Genomic DNA, 14422 nt, shown 5'->3' with positions numbered 1-14422 from the left:
AAAGAATTTACTTGACATAAAGTTATTAAATTTTAAAGATGAAAAGATCTTATTTTCTTAATCATGATTACAAAAATTTGCATTAAAATTTGATTTCTAAAATCTTTTCAAAAATATATTTAATATTTAATTTTTTTTGTCGTATTTTTAAATCTTTCAAAAACATTTGTTATTAACATCTTTTGGATTTTTTATTGTCAGTGATGTAAACTTTTCGATTACCATTTTAATATTTTAGTCTTATTTTTTTATCATGTGTATTTTTACTAGTGCTAAACTCATATATCTAATTTGACATGGTAAATTAAAAATAATATTTTATAACCATAATTTTTTCAAATTTAGTATAACATTGTCATTGTTATTATATAATAAATATATTGAATATATGTTATTTTATATTTATTCGAAGTAAAACATAAATGAAATTGTTTGAAATCCATAATATTCTTGATCCATAACGAAAAGAAACATAAAAAATAAAAACATATATAACTTTATTAGTAATATGTCAACTTTGCACTAAACTTTATATTAAAAGGCTAATGAAAGTTTACGACAACCTAATATTTTACTAACATGATTAGAAAATTAATTACCATATGATGTTGTATTTTTTGTTACATATTTCATTTCAAGTTTGAAAGTAAAGTTATAGATAAATTAGTTATATCTGCAACACATATTTGTACAAAAATATAAATCATAACATGTTATTAAAATAAAAATATTATTTTTCTTATCTAAATATTATTAAAAACTTCTTTAAATACGACATTTGTTGTTGATGACTTTGGATTGTCGTTTTCGTTAAGAATTAGAACTTCCAAGCCATTGTGACTCTTAACTTTTGACAAAATAAAATAAAGTTGCCCATGGATGAACAATGATTTTAGTAAATAAAGCCCTACATCTACATGTGATAATGATTTGCTCTGACTCTTGTTGATGTCATTACAAAGTACACTATTAATGAAAATTGTCTCCTCTGAAACTAAAATGACAATTTTAAATGTGAAGGAATCAAATTCATTATTGGAATGTATTTTTTCACCAATATTTCTACCCGCACTACTGTCGCTCTAATTACGTTGTTGTTAATTTCGTTAACTATTAACCTTGTCCCCTTGTATAAACCTGAAGTTTGGTTTATGTTTCGCAGTAGCATTATAGCGACTCCTAACTTCAAAGTCAACTTGTGGTTGGGTAATCCTGAACATTTACTGCCACTTAAGAATTATGGTGTGAACTACTCATCATATTGACATGTTATGTTAGAACTTAGATACTCTTTTTTTTTATTATTGAAAAGATTGTCAATACGGAATTATTTACCTTTTCGACACTCTCAAGTATGGGTGTAAGAATTGTCCTACTTTAAAAATACCTATAATCTGACCTATTTTGCAATAAATTTCGATATGCAAAGTCTACCAAATAAGAGAGAGCGTTATTAGTAATTGTAATCAGCAGGTTATTTGAAATTTTAACTTCTAACTCATCACCAATAGCAAAAACCAATATTTTTATTTCCAAAATAAAGTATCTAATTAGCAAATCTCTTTATTTCACTAACATGTTAATCTAAAGAAGACATTAGAAACCTCATGTTTGTATGCAGTTTTTGAACCTTACAAAATAATTACAAATGAGAAGAGTTAATAGTTGATAACAATATATCGTGCATACTCTTTTTCGAAATCACCGACAATACCTGTCTGAAATCACCTCCTACGACCACAACTTTAACACCAAATAGTCGATATTGTGTCTTATATTGATTAGTAACTGACATAAAATCACTAAGTGTGCAATCAAGGACTCAAAGCACATTTTATTGAATATTGGAACTTCATTCCAAATTATTAAGTTATTTTGGATGATTAGCTCAGCTTTCAAACTGCCATGTTTAATGTTACAAGTAGATTTTGAAGGTTGTAGTAGACTTAGAGAATGGGGGTTGAATCTATGCCTTTCTTTTACTTTGATAAACTTACCCCTTTAAAGCAAACTTTCTTTTTCTGATCCTGTTTGAACTCAACAGCGAAAATTTATAAGACAATTTATTTTTGTCTCATGAATATCAGAAAACAGAATAAAGCAGAGAAGAGAAAAGCTAACACCATCATGTATCCTGGTTCGGTTGCCTTGTGCTATGCAACCTACGTCCAGTCTCCACCACAACATTGGTGGAATTTTCACTATAGTTAAAGTATTACATACACCAATTCCACAGGATTGACACAATCCTTTCACACTCAAGTTCTAACCTAACTTGACATTGACTATGCTAATACCTAACTCTTCACTCTTAGTGCTCACCCAACTAATAAAGGGGTACCTCACTGGTACTAGATACAAGACACAAACTTACCTAAAGAAATTTGAAATAACTCTAAGCTTTTCTCTCAAGTGTTTCACTCAGTCTCTTTCCACTCATTGGCTTTTACTTGAACTCTCTCAATATGCCTTTTCACTCAATAAATTACAGAAAGATAAACATTGAAAAGTAAATTACAATCTGTAAAACATGAAGGAGATTGACTCTTCAACAGCCTCTTTGCTATGTGATAAACCAGATCTGCATGTCTCTGATTCAGTTCTTCATTTTTGGCGGAATGCTTCTTTGAAAGAAAGCACTGTCCAAGTAGAGGAACTTCTTCAAGGAACTCTTCTCAGAACATTACTCACCACACTCTGGTTATCTCTCTTTGCTTTTGAATGATGAAAAATCTTCTTTTATCTCCTTGTATGTTGTTGGGTTCCTCTTCCTAAGTCAACTTCTTGAGTTTTATGCTTCACCAACTCAGCCGTTCACTTTCTCCCATTTTTACTCAAATTAGGGACTTTGTTTATGACCTTCTCTTGTTGACCGAAAACCATAGGAAAGTAGAAAACATATATCCTTAATGGTAAACCCAGATCTTGGTCATTGAGAAGCTACTTGGTCCCCAAGAGTTACTTGTGATCGTAGATACACAGCAGATTAGAGCAGAAATTAACTTTCCTTTGTATCACATTTTTGGAGTAGCAGAGAGTTAGAAGAGAGAAGAGAAAGCAATATGCATGCAAATAGGAAATGAGTTACCTTTAACCTTTGCCTAAGCTTGATTTGGTTTGATTTTGCTTATTTGACCTTAGCCTTTCTTGCCTAACCTTCTCTTTCTTTCTTCTTCTATGAACAACTTAGGGACTAAGCTTCTCTCTTTCTTTCTTTGTGTTCTGATTGAGACAGTAAAAGTATACGTTGCTTTTGGTTAAAGCACATGAAAAGAGTTTGAATTAAGAGAGGTAATCGGGCTTGGATCAGATCTTTTTCATGCAACCCGTTTGGCCCATCTGACTTCATTTCATTGATTTATTTGGGCTGTTGTTGTTTTTGTAGCCTACCAGCCTTGTTTATTCTTCATTCAATTTGGGCTGCTGTTTTGTATATCAATTTTTGGCCTGCAACACTTAAACCAAAATAATCAAAACTAATTAGTTAATTTTTTTAATAATATAATGTTTGTCATCATCAATTATATTAGTTAAATTCTTAACTCAACAGATTCATCAATAACTATTATGGATATTGAAAACTTATAATGAGTCTGTTTTGCCATAAGTAAGGAGTAAAACACAATTCCACTATATGCGATATTTAAAATAATCTTTTTTGTAGATCAAATAATAAAAAAAATTTATTACAAATAAATGTTTTATCACATTTATTATGTCTATAAACAAAATAAAAATCACTAGAATCTATAATAACAGCATTGAATATTTTATCGAATAATAATCTTTACTCATAAATTATTTTTAGCTCAATATATTCAATATTTTATTTTTATCATATTTTAAATTTTTTGAAAACTTATTTATAATTAACACCTTTTAAATTTTTGTTTGTGAGTGAAATAAATTTTTGGTGATATTTTTGTAATTTATTCTCACTTTTTTTTGTTCCGGAGATGAGTATGAAAAATAATTAAAATAAGGAGATAAACAAATTACGTGAGTGGGCCATGTAAGCTGTTCACTTTTTTATATGGATCCCACCAGCGGTACGCATGGGTATTGGATGTGACAGGCCGGGCCCTAAGCCCCCAAATCCCAATCCTCCCATCCAATTCAAAATTATACGCATAAGTGCGCTAGCGGCCCGTTGATGCTCTTCAGTATGAAGATGTTCCTTTTAGGATAATAGTAGATAATTAGTAAATAGTTTAGCATATTTAATTAAATTATTTATTATAATAATATAATATATATTTATAGTTTATTTATTATTTCATATAAAAACATCACTCCATAAATAGTTAATTGGATTGAAATATTTGGTCTCCACGCCAAACTCACTCGTACTTCCATCTCATTTTTTTAACTCTAACCTTCTCTTTTTATCATTTAATTTCATGTATCTTTAGGTACGTTTTTATTCTCTTCTTTTCTGTTTAAGTTGTTCTTCTTGTTTTGTTTTGTTTTGTTTATATATAATATTATTATATTTAACTATAAATATGGTTATATTTAAAGAATATTCAAATTAATATTTTTTAAAATTAGTTAGGTAGATTTAATATGCTGTAATTATATTATCTTTTATTTTTAGTTTATGTTTAATATGTTATAATCCCTATCCCATTTTATGTTGATATTTATGTTAGGTTAATTTTTAAAATTAATTTACTATAATTATTGTTAATATTAATAAATTTATTATAGTTAATTTTAGTTTATTTTATTTTATTATAGTATAGTTTGATGGAGCAAAATTTATTAGACTACAAAAATATTTTTCATATATTAGACCGAGTTGATCATTTTGCTAATAGATTTGGATACTTAGTGTAATATTTAAATTATATTTTTTTAGTATAAAAATAATATTATTATTTAGAACCTCAATTTTATATAAGTATGCCTTCTTTGTTAGATGCCCAGGTCCTACAAACGAGATGGAATTTATTGGTGACACCCAACGAAAAAATTAGGACACATCTCATACCTAAATTAGGTTACCTAAATTCTATTGGATTTAAGCATGTGGCATATATGATTAAGTACTTTATCTTTTTTTCTTTTCCTTAAGTATATTCACAGATTTAACCTCTATTTTTTTCTCATTAGATACAGGTTTAATTGATAGAAATCTGTCATTGAGTCTCTGATCATTGAATTCTCATAATTTTTAAAATATGTTTGTAATATTTCATCATTAGAATATTTAGGATTTGACATTTTTTAATTGTTTGTGTTATATTTAGGTCAACTATTAATTTATAATATTTATTTTAGCAGTTTTATTTGAGGAGTGTCATCACTACCATTTTCAGAAATCTTTACACATATCAAGTAGAACAACAAATAACTTTAATAACTGAACATTTAAAAAATAATTGTATCAATCTCTGATTAGACATATGTCTTCGTCGTAACCAATATCCATATCAAATAAAATTAGGTTAGAAGTGATAATAACATAATAAAACTATAATAAAAAGTGTCATTAATAAAAAATAAAAGAATTAAACTTATTAAATTCACGTTATGATTAATAAAATAATATTTTTTATAAATGAAAATATTATCTATTTTTATTGGATATCTATGATAATTTTTTTATTATTTTTGTGTGTTTTTCACTAATAAAATACCTATAAAATTTTTTAATGTCATTCGATATCACACTTCAGCTGATATGTGAATAAAAGTTAGTTAGACAAATTATTTTGATCAAATATAATTTTTTTATCATAATAAATTAATAACAATAATGTTTTGGATATTTTAAAGGATAATTATCTAAAGAAAAAAAAGAGGAAAATGAGAAATGAATGTAATTTTTTTAATGAATAAAGCTTCGTGCACTCACTAGTATTTTTAGGCTGCATTTTTTAGCACCGAAGAGGACAAGTTTGTCCAAAGCATAGACGAACCTTGCGTCATGCATGAAGTTTCCGTTGGTCTAAGCGAATTTCATTAAAATTTCTCAAGTTCATCTATGGGTTGGACAAACTTAATTATTATTGCACAAATTCACTGTTCTAAAAGACGAACTTATTTAAATCTCTAAAAAAAAAATTGATGTATAATATTATTTTAATCTATGTTTCAAATTATTATTTTTTATTTTATAATAAAAAATCCTTTAATTGTTCTCCTCCATGAACACCGAAATTTAACAAATTATGTCAAGGTTTTATAAGTTTTTTTAATGTCTTGAGTGACATTCTTTTAGAAGAAAAACATATAAAGTACCACAATATTAGATAAATTAATACAAGATATTAGGGGTGTTCAAAATCGATCCGAATCGAATTAAATCGATCAACCGAATTGAAAAAATCGAAAATCGAATAAACCGAAAAAAATATATTTTGTTGTTTTTATTGCGGTTTGATTTATTTTCAAAACGGAACCTAGCCCCTCTCTTCTCAGTTCTCACAGTCTCGCTCTCTACACCCTCAGCGCCGGCGAGACCGTTCCTCCCACCACCTCGCAGCGCCGTGAAGCCTTCCTCCCAGCGCCGCCGAATCTTTCATCCCACTGCTCCCAGGACCTCCTCGCGGACAGAGAGAGCACCACGAAGCCCCAGCCACAGCCAGCGCCCAGCAGCCCAGCACCACCCTCGCACAGTCGCACCCAGCAGGCCAGCAGTAGAACAGCACCACCCACTCACCCAGGACCACCCAGCGGACAGAGCACCACGCCACCACCCAGCAGCGTTTCTGTCCACCCACAACACAACACCTCCCACCCAGTCACCGATTCAAGTCAGAGATGGAGCCCGAGCCACTGAGTCAGGTATATAATTTGACTGAAATTGTTGTTCTGTTTGTTGTTCATTTTCAATTGCTGTTCTGTTGAATTACTGAAAATGCTTTGGTTTGTACTTTGTATTGTTAGTATTGTTGAATATAAAGTGATAATATCTGAAAACTTTATCTGAAACTGTTTCTGGTTTATTATTATTATTATTAGTTTTTCTGGAAAAATAATATAAAATAAAAAATTACTTTTGAGGTGATTTAGTATGATTTATCAAAGTCTTGGAGGTTCTGGATCCTGATAGGAAGAGATTGAAATTAGTATGGTAAGATAAATTTGAATAATGAGAAAATGGAAGCAGATTTGAAGTATTAGATTACCTCCTTCATTGTATCTCCTATATTTTAATAGGTTTAGTATTGACATCATGAAGGTAACATATAAATGGAGAAGTATTGGAACTTGGGCGGTTTTCAATTGTGTCATCTGATGATGGTCACTACCGTTTGGTTTCATGATTTGTAGAATATGTAACAGATTTCTGTTTACCATGGTCTAGGTATAAAGGTAGACCAGCATTACCGAGGAAGTTGATGTCGCAGGGTGCTACACAGAAGCAATATAGTGTTAAGGTTCACCCACTCATTTTGAAGTTGACTGATGCCAGAGATAACAGTGTGTCATGGTCTAAGCGAATTTCATTAAAAATTCTCAAGTTCATCTATGGGTTGGACAAACTTAATTATTAATGCACAAATTCACTGTTCTAAAAGACGAACTTATTTAAATCTCTAAAAAGAAAAGATTGATGTATAATATTATTTTAATCTATGTTTCAAATTAATTTTTTTTATTTTATAATAAAAGAATCTTTTAATTGTTCTCCTCCATGAACACCGAAATTTAACAAATTATGCCAATGTTTTATAAGTTTTTTAATGTCTTGAGTGACATTCTTTTAGATGAAAAACATATAAAGTACCACAATATTAGATAAATTAATACAAGATATAAAATGATCATTTCATTTGCTATTGCTGTTATTTATTTATGTTTAATTATTTTATTAGTCTTTATTTTTTTATTAATTTTTTAATTAAATTTTTACAATTTAAAAATTTATAATGAGATATTTATATTAGATAAAAATTTATAATTAAATTCTTAGTAATTATTATTTTTCAGAAAAATATATTAATTTTAAAAATATTTTAATTTTAAAATATTTCATAAATAATCTTACATCAAATACAAAAATAAATATTAAAAAAACATATTTAGAAAATAATTAAAAAGGACTTAATTAAATTTTTTTATCGAATAAAAAAATTAATTACAAACTTTTAAATTATAAAAATGTAATTAAAATTTAAAAAATTACAAGAATTAATAGAATAATTAAAATTTTATTTATTTATTTGATTTGATAAAATTGTTAGTAAGAAAAATAATATTTCCTAAAACTTCTACATGAACACTCTTTTAAACCAAAATAAAATGATTAAAATTAGCACCTATTAAAGATTAAGAGAGTACTAATTGTAAAAGTAAAAGAAATTATTCTATCAACATCATCAGCATGATTAGAAGTATGTAAAAATTTTAAAATCGAGAATAAATTCCTTTAGACACTTATTAGTTGTTACCAGAAGCCTGTAATAAAATAATAATATAATATTTCTTAATTTAAACCGTTTGACTATATAGCAGTAAAGTGTAGTAAAATCAGTATCTCCATGATTTCATTGGTGTTCCTTCCTTCCCTGCCCAACGGCCCAGGTGCCCATTCTCTCTCTTTTTCTTCTTCTCTTCTCTCTCTCTCTCTCTGCAATTTTATTTTAACCTAAATGGCTAAATCAAAGGTGACGCTGATTACCGATAAGAGAGAGACCGACGAGGCCTACTAGGAACACTTGAAATCCGACGTGAAAAAGGTCCAAGGTGGTCGCAACTGACGGTGACCAATTCGGATCTGTTGTCTTCACTCGTCTTCCATAGCTGAATCTTAACCTTCATGCAGCATTCCTCCAACACAACGCAGCACCACTCAACTCTCTTCTTCATATTGCTTTCGTTTCTTCTTCCTAGCCCCTCTTCTGGTAATTCACACTGTTTTTTATTTCCATATTTAAAAGCAGATCCTTGGTTACTACTGCAGAGCTCATTCTCAATTGCAGCACGCTCCACTCTGCAATACACCAAAAAACCCCCCAAAAAAGTCCTTTTTTTTGTTTTTTATTTGTTGATTTGACTTACCTGAGAATCTTCCGTACTAGCTAATTTATACCTAGCATTAGGGTGTTCCTATATCAGTCTATGTATCTCCGATAGTCTCTGTCTATTTTATTTCATTTTTTTGTTGCCTTTTGTGTTTCAGAAACTACTGTTTTTTTGCCCTTACCAGTTACTATTTTGAGCTCAAAAATTCTTATCCAAAATCAGAGTTTGCTGTGAAAACGCTTAACGGTATGGGTGCTATTTCTTTTCTTCTAACATTGCTGTATAATATGTACATGGCGGACTTTTTCTTCGCTGGAAATTGATGACTTCTGCAATTATGTGATATGTTTTTGTCTCTCTTATTTTTTTATAATCTAATTTGGACTCATGTTGAACGGCACATCCTTTTCAAATTTAAATTTACAATAATCCATGAATGACCTGCATTTTCCCCCTTTTTTCCCGCTGATAATCTAATGTCATTTAGGAACTACAAACAAGCAACTGCCAATTAGTTTGGTATTGCCTGTTATATGTAAATCCATTAGTAGGCTTGTCTATTATACAGTCTTAGGCATTATGTGATTTCGGTCTTATCAGATGTTAGCTAAATATACTGATCCTGTATTTCACTTCTGGTGCAGTTTTAAATTAATTTCCTTGTTCAGCCACCTTATGAGGAGCTGATTTTGAGAGTTGCTGATTTACGGGATTTTTGTTCTGAATTTACCAAGCATGGATAAAGTTTCATCAGACTGTCCATACCCGGGGTGCTTCTTTTGTGTTATGAAGGAAGGGAATCCAAGTAAACGTAGAGCAAGTATACTGAAATTCTTTCGGGAACTTCCATCTCAGGATGATGATGGTCAGGTGCTCCCTATCAGTGGCTTGTGGAACACGGCAATGGCACATCCAAATGACCCTGAATTCATAGAGCTAGGAATTTTTGAATGCATGGCTGCTCTAATATGGAAGGGACTGAAGAATCGGCGCTGGCTTTCTCACGATCAAAATATTTACATTCCTTATTATGCAGCTCATATAATTGGTTCCTACACAATGAATATGGAAGAATTTGCTGAAAGTGCTGTGCATGCTGGACATTTAGCTACGTATGCCAGCACTTTTCCTACTGTTGCAAGTCATGGTGAAATTCTTGAGCTCTCCATCCAGTTAGCAATGAGTTCCCTTGAAATAGTTTATTCGCACTTTTACCAATATGTTGATAGAAGGCTAAGTTATCATTGTGATTTGCTTACACGTGGCATGGGTGGTGTTGAAATGGAGTCCAGGAAGGCTGAGGAATGGGCTAGTCAGTTGCAATGTTGGTCCCTTCAGCTGATTAATTGCTTTGCTTTCAAACCTGAATTCCTTCCTACGATATGCAAAACTGAATTTCTGATCAAACTACCTGGCATGTGGGGTGGACTTGTTAATGAAAATTCACCAGCTGGTATTGGTTTATTAAGAACAATTTGTCATCAAAAGCTTGGTAGGGGACCCATTGCCAGTTGCCCCAGTATTATTGAAGCTTTGTGTAATATTGCCCGGTCTTCGGATGATTGGCAGTATATGGCAATTGATTGTCTTCTATGGCTTCTTCAAGATCCCAATACATGTCACAAGGTAAAAATTTTCAGTGTAGCATTGGCAGCTCATTCTGATATGATACTTAATCACATCAATTGAGCTTGTTTGCACAAATGAGCTTTAAGAAACACAATTAGTGTCTGGGAAAGAATGCATTTGAACATGTGAATTAAAGTATATTCTTATCCCTTAAACCTAACTTCGTATAAATTAAAGCAAATAAATAGACAAAAGTAAAAGCTATGATGCTAAAATCTTGAGGCCTTTAATAATCTTTATACTGCACTTGACCCATGGTGCACCTTCAGACTAAAATCAATTACTACCACAATGCTTTTGTCTTATATCTGTTCTTTTGTGTGTGAGTGTCAAACTTTCCAATTCCTAAATTTCACTAATTAATTTCATCCTTAAGCGTAAAGGGTTAAGAAGAGTTAAGTAACAATTTTATTATGGATATCAATTCACTTGAATGTCTAAAGGCATTGCTGTAGGGCAATAATCTTTTGAGCTTATGGTCATATGTTGGCTGCTTTAGACAAATTACTAGTTACTGTCTTGATTGTCACCAAGGAAGGTGCCTGGTCCTTGTCAAGTTGTCAGGATACCAATAAATTTGTAAGCCAAATGCATTATATCAATAACCTTTGTCTATTGGATTAAATTTTTTTACACAATTTCTCCTTATATGCCTGATGCTTTTATTTATTCAAGCACTTGTTATCTGTTTATATAATTTGAATATTAGAAGTGGATTTCCATGTTGGATTTAAAAGTTGCCCGTGTATTATGTAGGTGATTGATAAAGTGGTTCCTGCATTAGTTGACCTTGCCGAAATTACAACTCTTGGCGACCACAAAAAGCTTGGTGATTCCATTGTTGGTGTTCTTCAGGACTGCATCCAGTCGCAGGGGTCAGGAAGAAGCTCAATTAGTGGTCGCACTAGTGAACAAATTGAGGACCTATTAAATTCAAAGCAAAGGTTAAAATGGGAAAAGAATATGCCCAAGGAAGATCTACACATTAAGCAGGCTGCAGCTCTGGTGGTCAAGCTTGAAGGAAATTCTCTGTTCTCATCTGGAAATATTTCTGGAGCTGCATCAAAATACTCAGAAGCATTGTCATTATGTCCAATGAGATCCAAGAAGGAGAGAGTTGTTCTATATAGTAATCGAGCTCAATGCCATCTTTTGCTGCAGCAACCTTTGGCTGCCATCAGTGATGCTACCCGTGCACTATGCCTTCATAAACCTCTCAACCGTCATGCCAAAAGCCTTTGGAGAAGAGCACAAGCTTATGACATGCTTGGGTTAGCAAAAGAGAGTTTATTGGATGCCATTCTATTTATTAATGAATGCTCTCAATCAAATGATCCTGATCTCTCACAGAGACAAAATAAAGTTCCGGATTATGCTGAGCGATTAGTCAAGAAACAGATGCGTGCTGCTTGGTTATTTCGAGAGGCAGCTATTAAGCATGGGGGTGTCCATAGTCAAGGTGATGCTGGTGATTTATATGGCCCAGATACTGATGACTCTGAATGGGAGACGGCAAGTGAAAGTGATATAGGAAACGATGGAAGGGATGATATGGGTGAAGAGGATGACGGTGATTGGAATAATGATGACGACGGGAAAGATTATGAAAAGCCTTTGCTGAAAGGTATTCTTTACTCTATGATTCCCATGCTAATGTGCTTTCATCAATTCAATGATTTGCCATTTATATGATCCCCCTTCGTGCTTGTGATGTTGCATCATTGACATGGTTGGTCAGGATTAACTAATATGCCAAAGAACTTGTGTTTTTGAAATGAAGTAGCAAAGCAAAGATAATATGATATATTTTGAGTGTAAGGCGTCACCGTATGATGTTCCCACCTGAAAAACTGTAAATCAACTTGAATCTAAATGGATCATTGTATGAAATGAAACTGTCGCATTCTTCCTTTTTAAAGTGGTAGGTTTCCTTGTGTCATATTAAATCAAATATCTGCTAATGGTGAATAAATTATTACTTCCTGCATTCATTTTATTTTACCAAAGCCCGCTTTTAGCTGGAATGTCTGTTGTTGTTTTAGTTGCCGGCTGCGAGCCTTAACTTGTTTAGCCACCGTTACCTCAGATGTTATGGGCCTCTTTGCTACTGAACAAATAAAAGCATTCAATGACTTTCCTTACTGCGCTGCAGACCGAATAAATTTGATGGCAAAAGCTTGATTCACTCATAAAACAACTGAACTCCATTCTTAGATTGTATCATGTTAGCTAATTGGAATTTCTTCTCTTGAATACATACTAACAAAAAGATAAAACATACATCTAAATATGTGTCTGTGTATCATTTTATTCATGACATAGTGCAATATCATGGTTTTGAATTCTCTGTTTTCCTCCAGACATAAAGCACGGATATAGTGTGCAACTTGCAGCAGAAGAACCATGACCTGACAGGGTAAACCTGTGCTGCTGCATGAATGAAGCATGGTGGCTGCTATGGCTTCAAACTCTGCATGCTACGTGGGCTAGTTGCTCATTCTCTATGTATAACAGTGGAAGTGTTGTGAATTTTCTGTCTTCTATTTGAGGTTGAAGTTTAATTTACTTGAAGTTTTCCATATTCAATACTTGTTCTCCCCCCTTTCGATGTTAAGTGTAAAAATTGGATATTCAAGTTTGGAGAACTGCATAGCATTCGAAACCTGTGAAGTATTTTTTTTTTCTTTCTTTTCCATTTTTGGTAAGTTTGTGTATATAGACCTTTTGTGGTCAAGTTTTCTCGAGTCCATTTTTCTATTTTGTTCTACATTTTTATTTCTATTATTGATGTTCATTTTATATTATTTGGTCAAATTTATGATGAGTTTGCGTTATTAGCTCAGTTTGGCCTTTGTCATCTCATTTTTTCCTTTTACTTGTAATAAGTAATCAATGGTTTCGAATTCAAGTTGTATATGCAGAGTAAACGGTGTTGGAGAGAGTCGCAGCTCTTATGGAGTTATGGGAACTAGATTGTATTCATAGGAAGATACATGTAGACGTAGTTTTACCCCCCGAAAAAAAAGTGTTTGTCAATTTTGTCTTCTATTTTTTTTTCTGAAAAAAAAATTAAAAAATACAAGAAACTCAACACTTAGCAGTGGAGTAAGCCAGACCAGAGCAAAAGAAAGCAAGATCAATAAAAATTAAAGACAACTATTCAAATGAAGATAGCAAAAATATTTTCTCATGAAGATACTTTATTTAAAAGTGTGGCTTATTTATTTAGTCACACTTTAAATAAAGACAACATTTTTATAAATATCAAAATCTAACTATATAATTCATCATCCAATAGTAAAAAAGAAATATATTCACATGAAAATAATTATAAAGTATTTATTGTAGTATCCACCAAAATTAAAATAACAAAAAGAACAAAGACTACAATATTATATAGTCATGTTAGTTTTTAATACGAAAAATTAATTTCAATCGCCGGAGGATCCTCAATTCCTCGTACCTTTCTTTCTTTGGTCTGATCAAGTTCTCGTACCGTACTTAAACGGTTAAACCCGCTAAATCAGTTCAAAACAGGGGCAATTTTCTGTAACGAGATTTAAAATTGGACAAGTGGATAAAATAGAGGTGAAAATTCACATGCAATTGTTTTTATATGAAATTAAAGTGAGATCTGTAGCTAATGAATTATAGCTCAAATGACATAAGAGGTAGCGGAATCGAGTCTCTCTATTTTTAGTAACAAAAAATAAATAGAATGAGATCTGCACGGGAGAAATAAATTAATTATATTATATAGTATATTTTAATATTGTATAGAGATTTATTAGATAATATGTAAATTAATGTTAAATTT

At 31.4% G+C, this 14422-nt stretch overlaps 1 protein-coding gene across 4 annotated transcripts; it reads left to right on the top strand.

The window, feature by feature from the left end:
- The first annotated feature begins 6404 nt into the window (after positions 1-6404).
- Positions 6405-13372, top strand: LOC107481796 (uncharacterized). Of its 4 annotated transcripts, XM_052259264.1 has the most exons (8): positions 6405-6792; positions 7316-7388; positions 8467-8535; positions 8619-8855; positions 9134-9222; positions 9621-10602; positions 11362-12229; positions 12966-13372. In XM_052259264.1, the coding sequence occupies exons 6-8, from the start codon at positions 9712-9714 to the stop codon at positions 13010-13012; spliced, it is 1806 nt and encodes a 601-aa protein (XP_052115224.1). In that variant the 5' UTR covers positions 6405-6792; positions 7316-7388; positions 8467-8535; positions 8619-8855; positions 9134-9222; positions 9621-9711; the 3' UTR covers positions 13013-13372. The 4 variants fall into 4 exon arrangements, with proteins under 4 accessions (XP_052115224.1, XP_015957596.1, XP_020995023.1 ...); XM_016102110.3 differs by lacking the exon at positions 9134-9222; XM_052259265.1 differs by lacking the exons at positions 6405-6792; positions 7316-7388 and having other exon boundaries at positions 8464-8535.
- Positions 13373-14422: the final 1050 nt, after the last annotated feature.

The sequence above is a fragment of the Arachis duranensis genome, chromosome 3 (genome assembly GCF_000817695.3).
Source record: "Arachis duranensis cultivar V14167 chromosome 3, aradu.V14167.gnm2.J7QH, whole genome shotgun sequence".
NCBI classification, from domain to species: domain Eukaryota; kingdom Viridiplantae; phylum Streptophyta; class Magnoliopsida; order Fabales; family Fabaceae; genus Arachis; species Arachis duranensis.
Note: the sequence above shows the minus strand (reverse complement) of the source record. Positions and strands in the feature narration are given on the sequence as shown.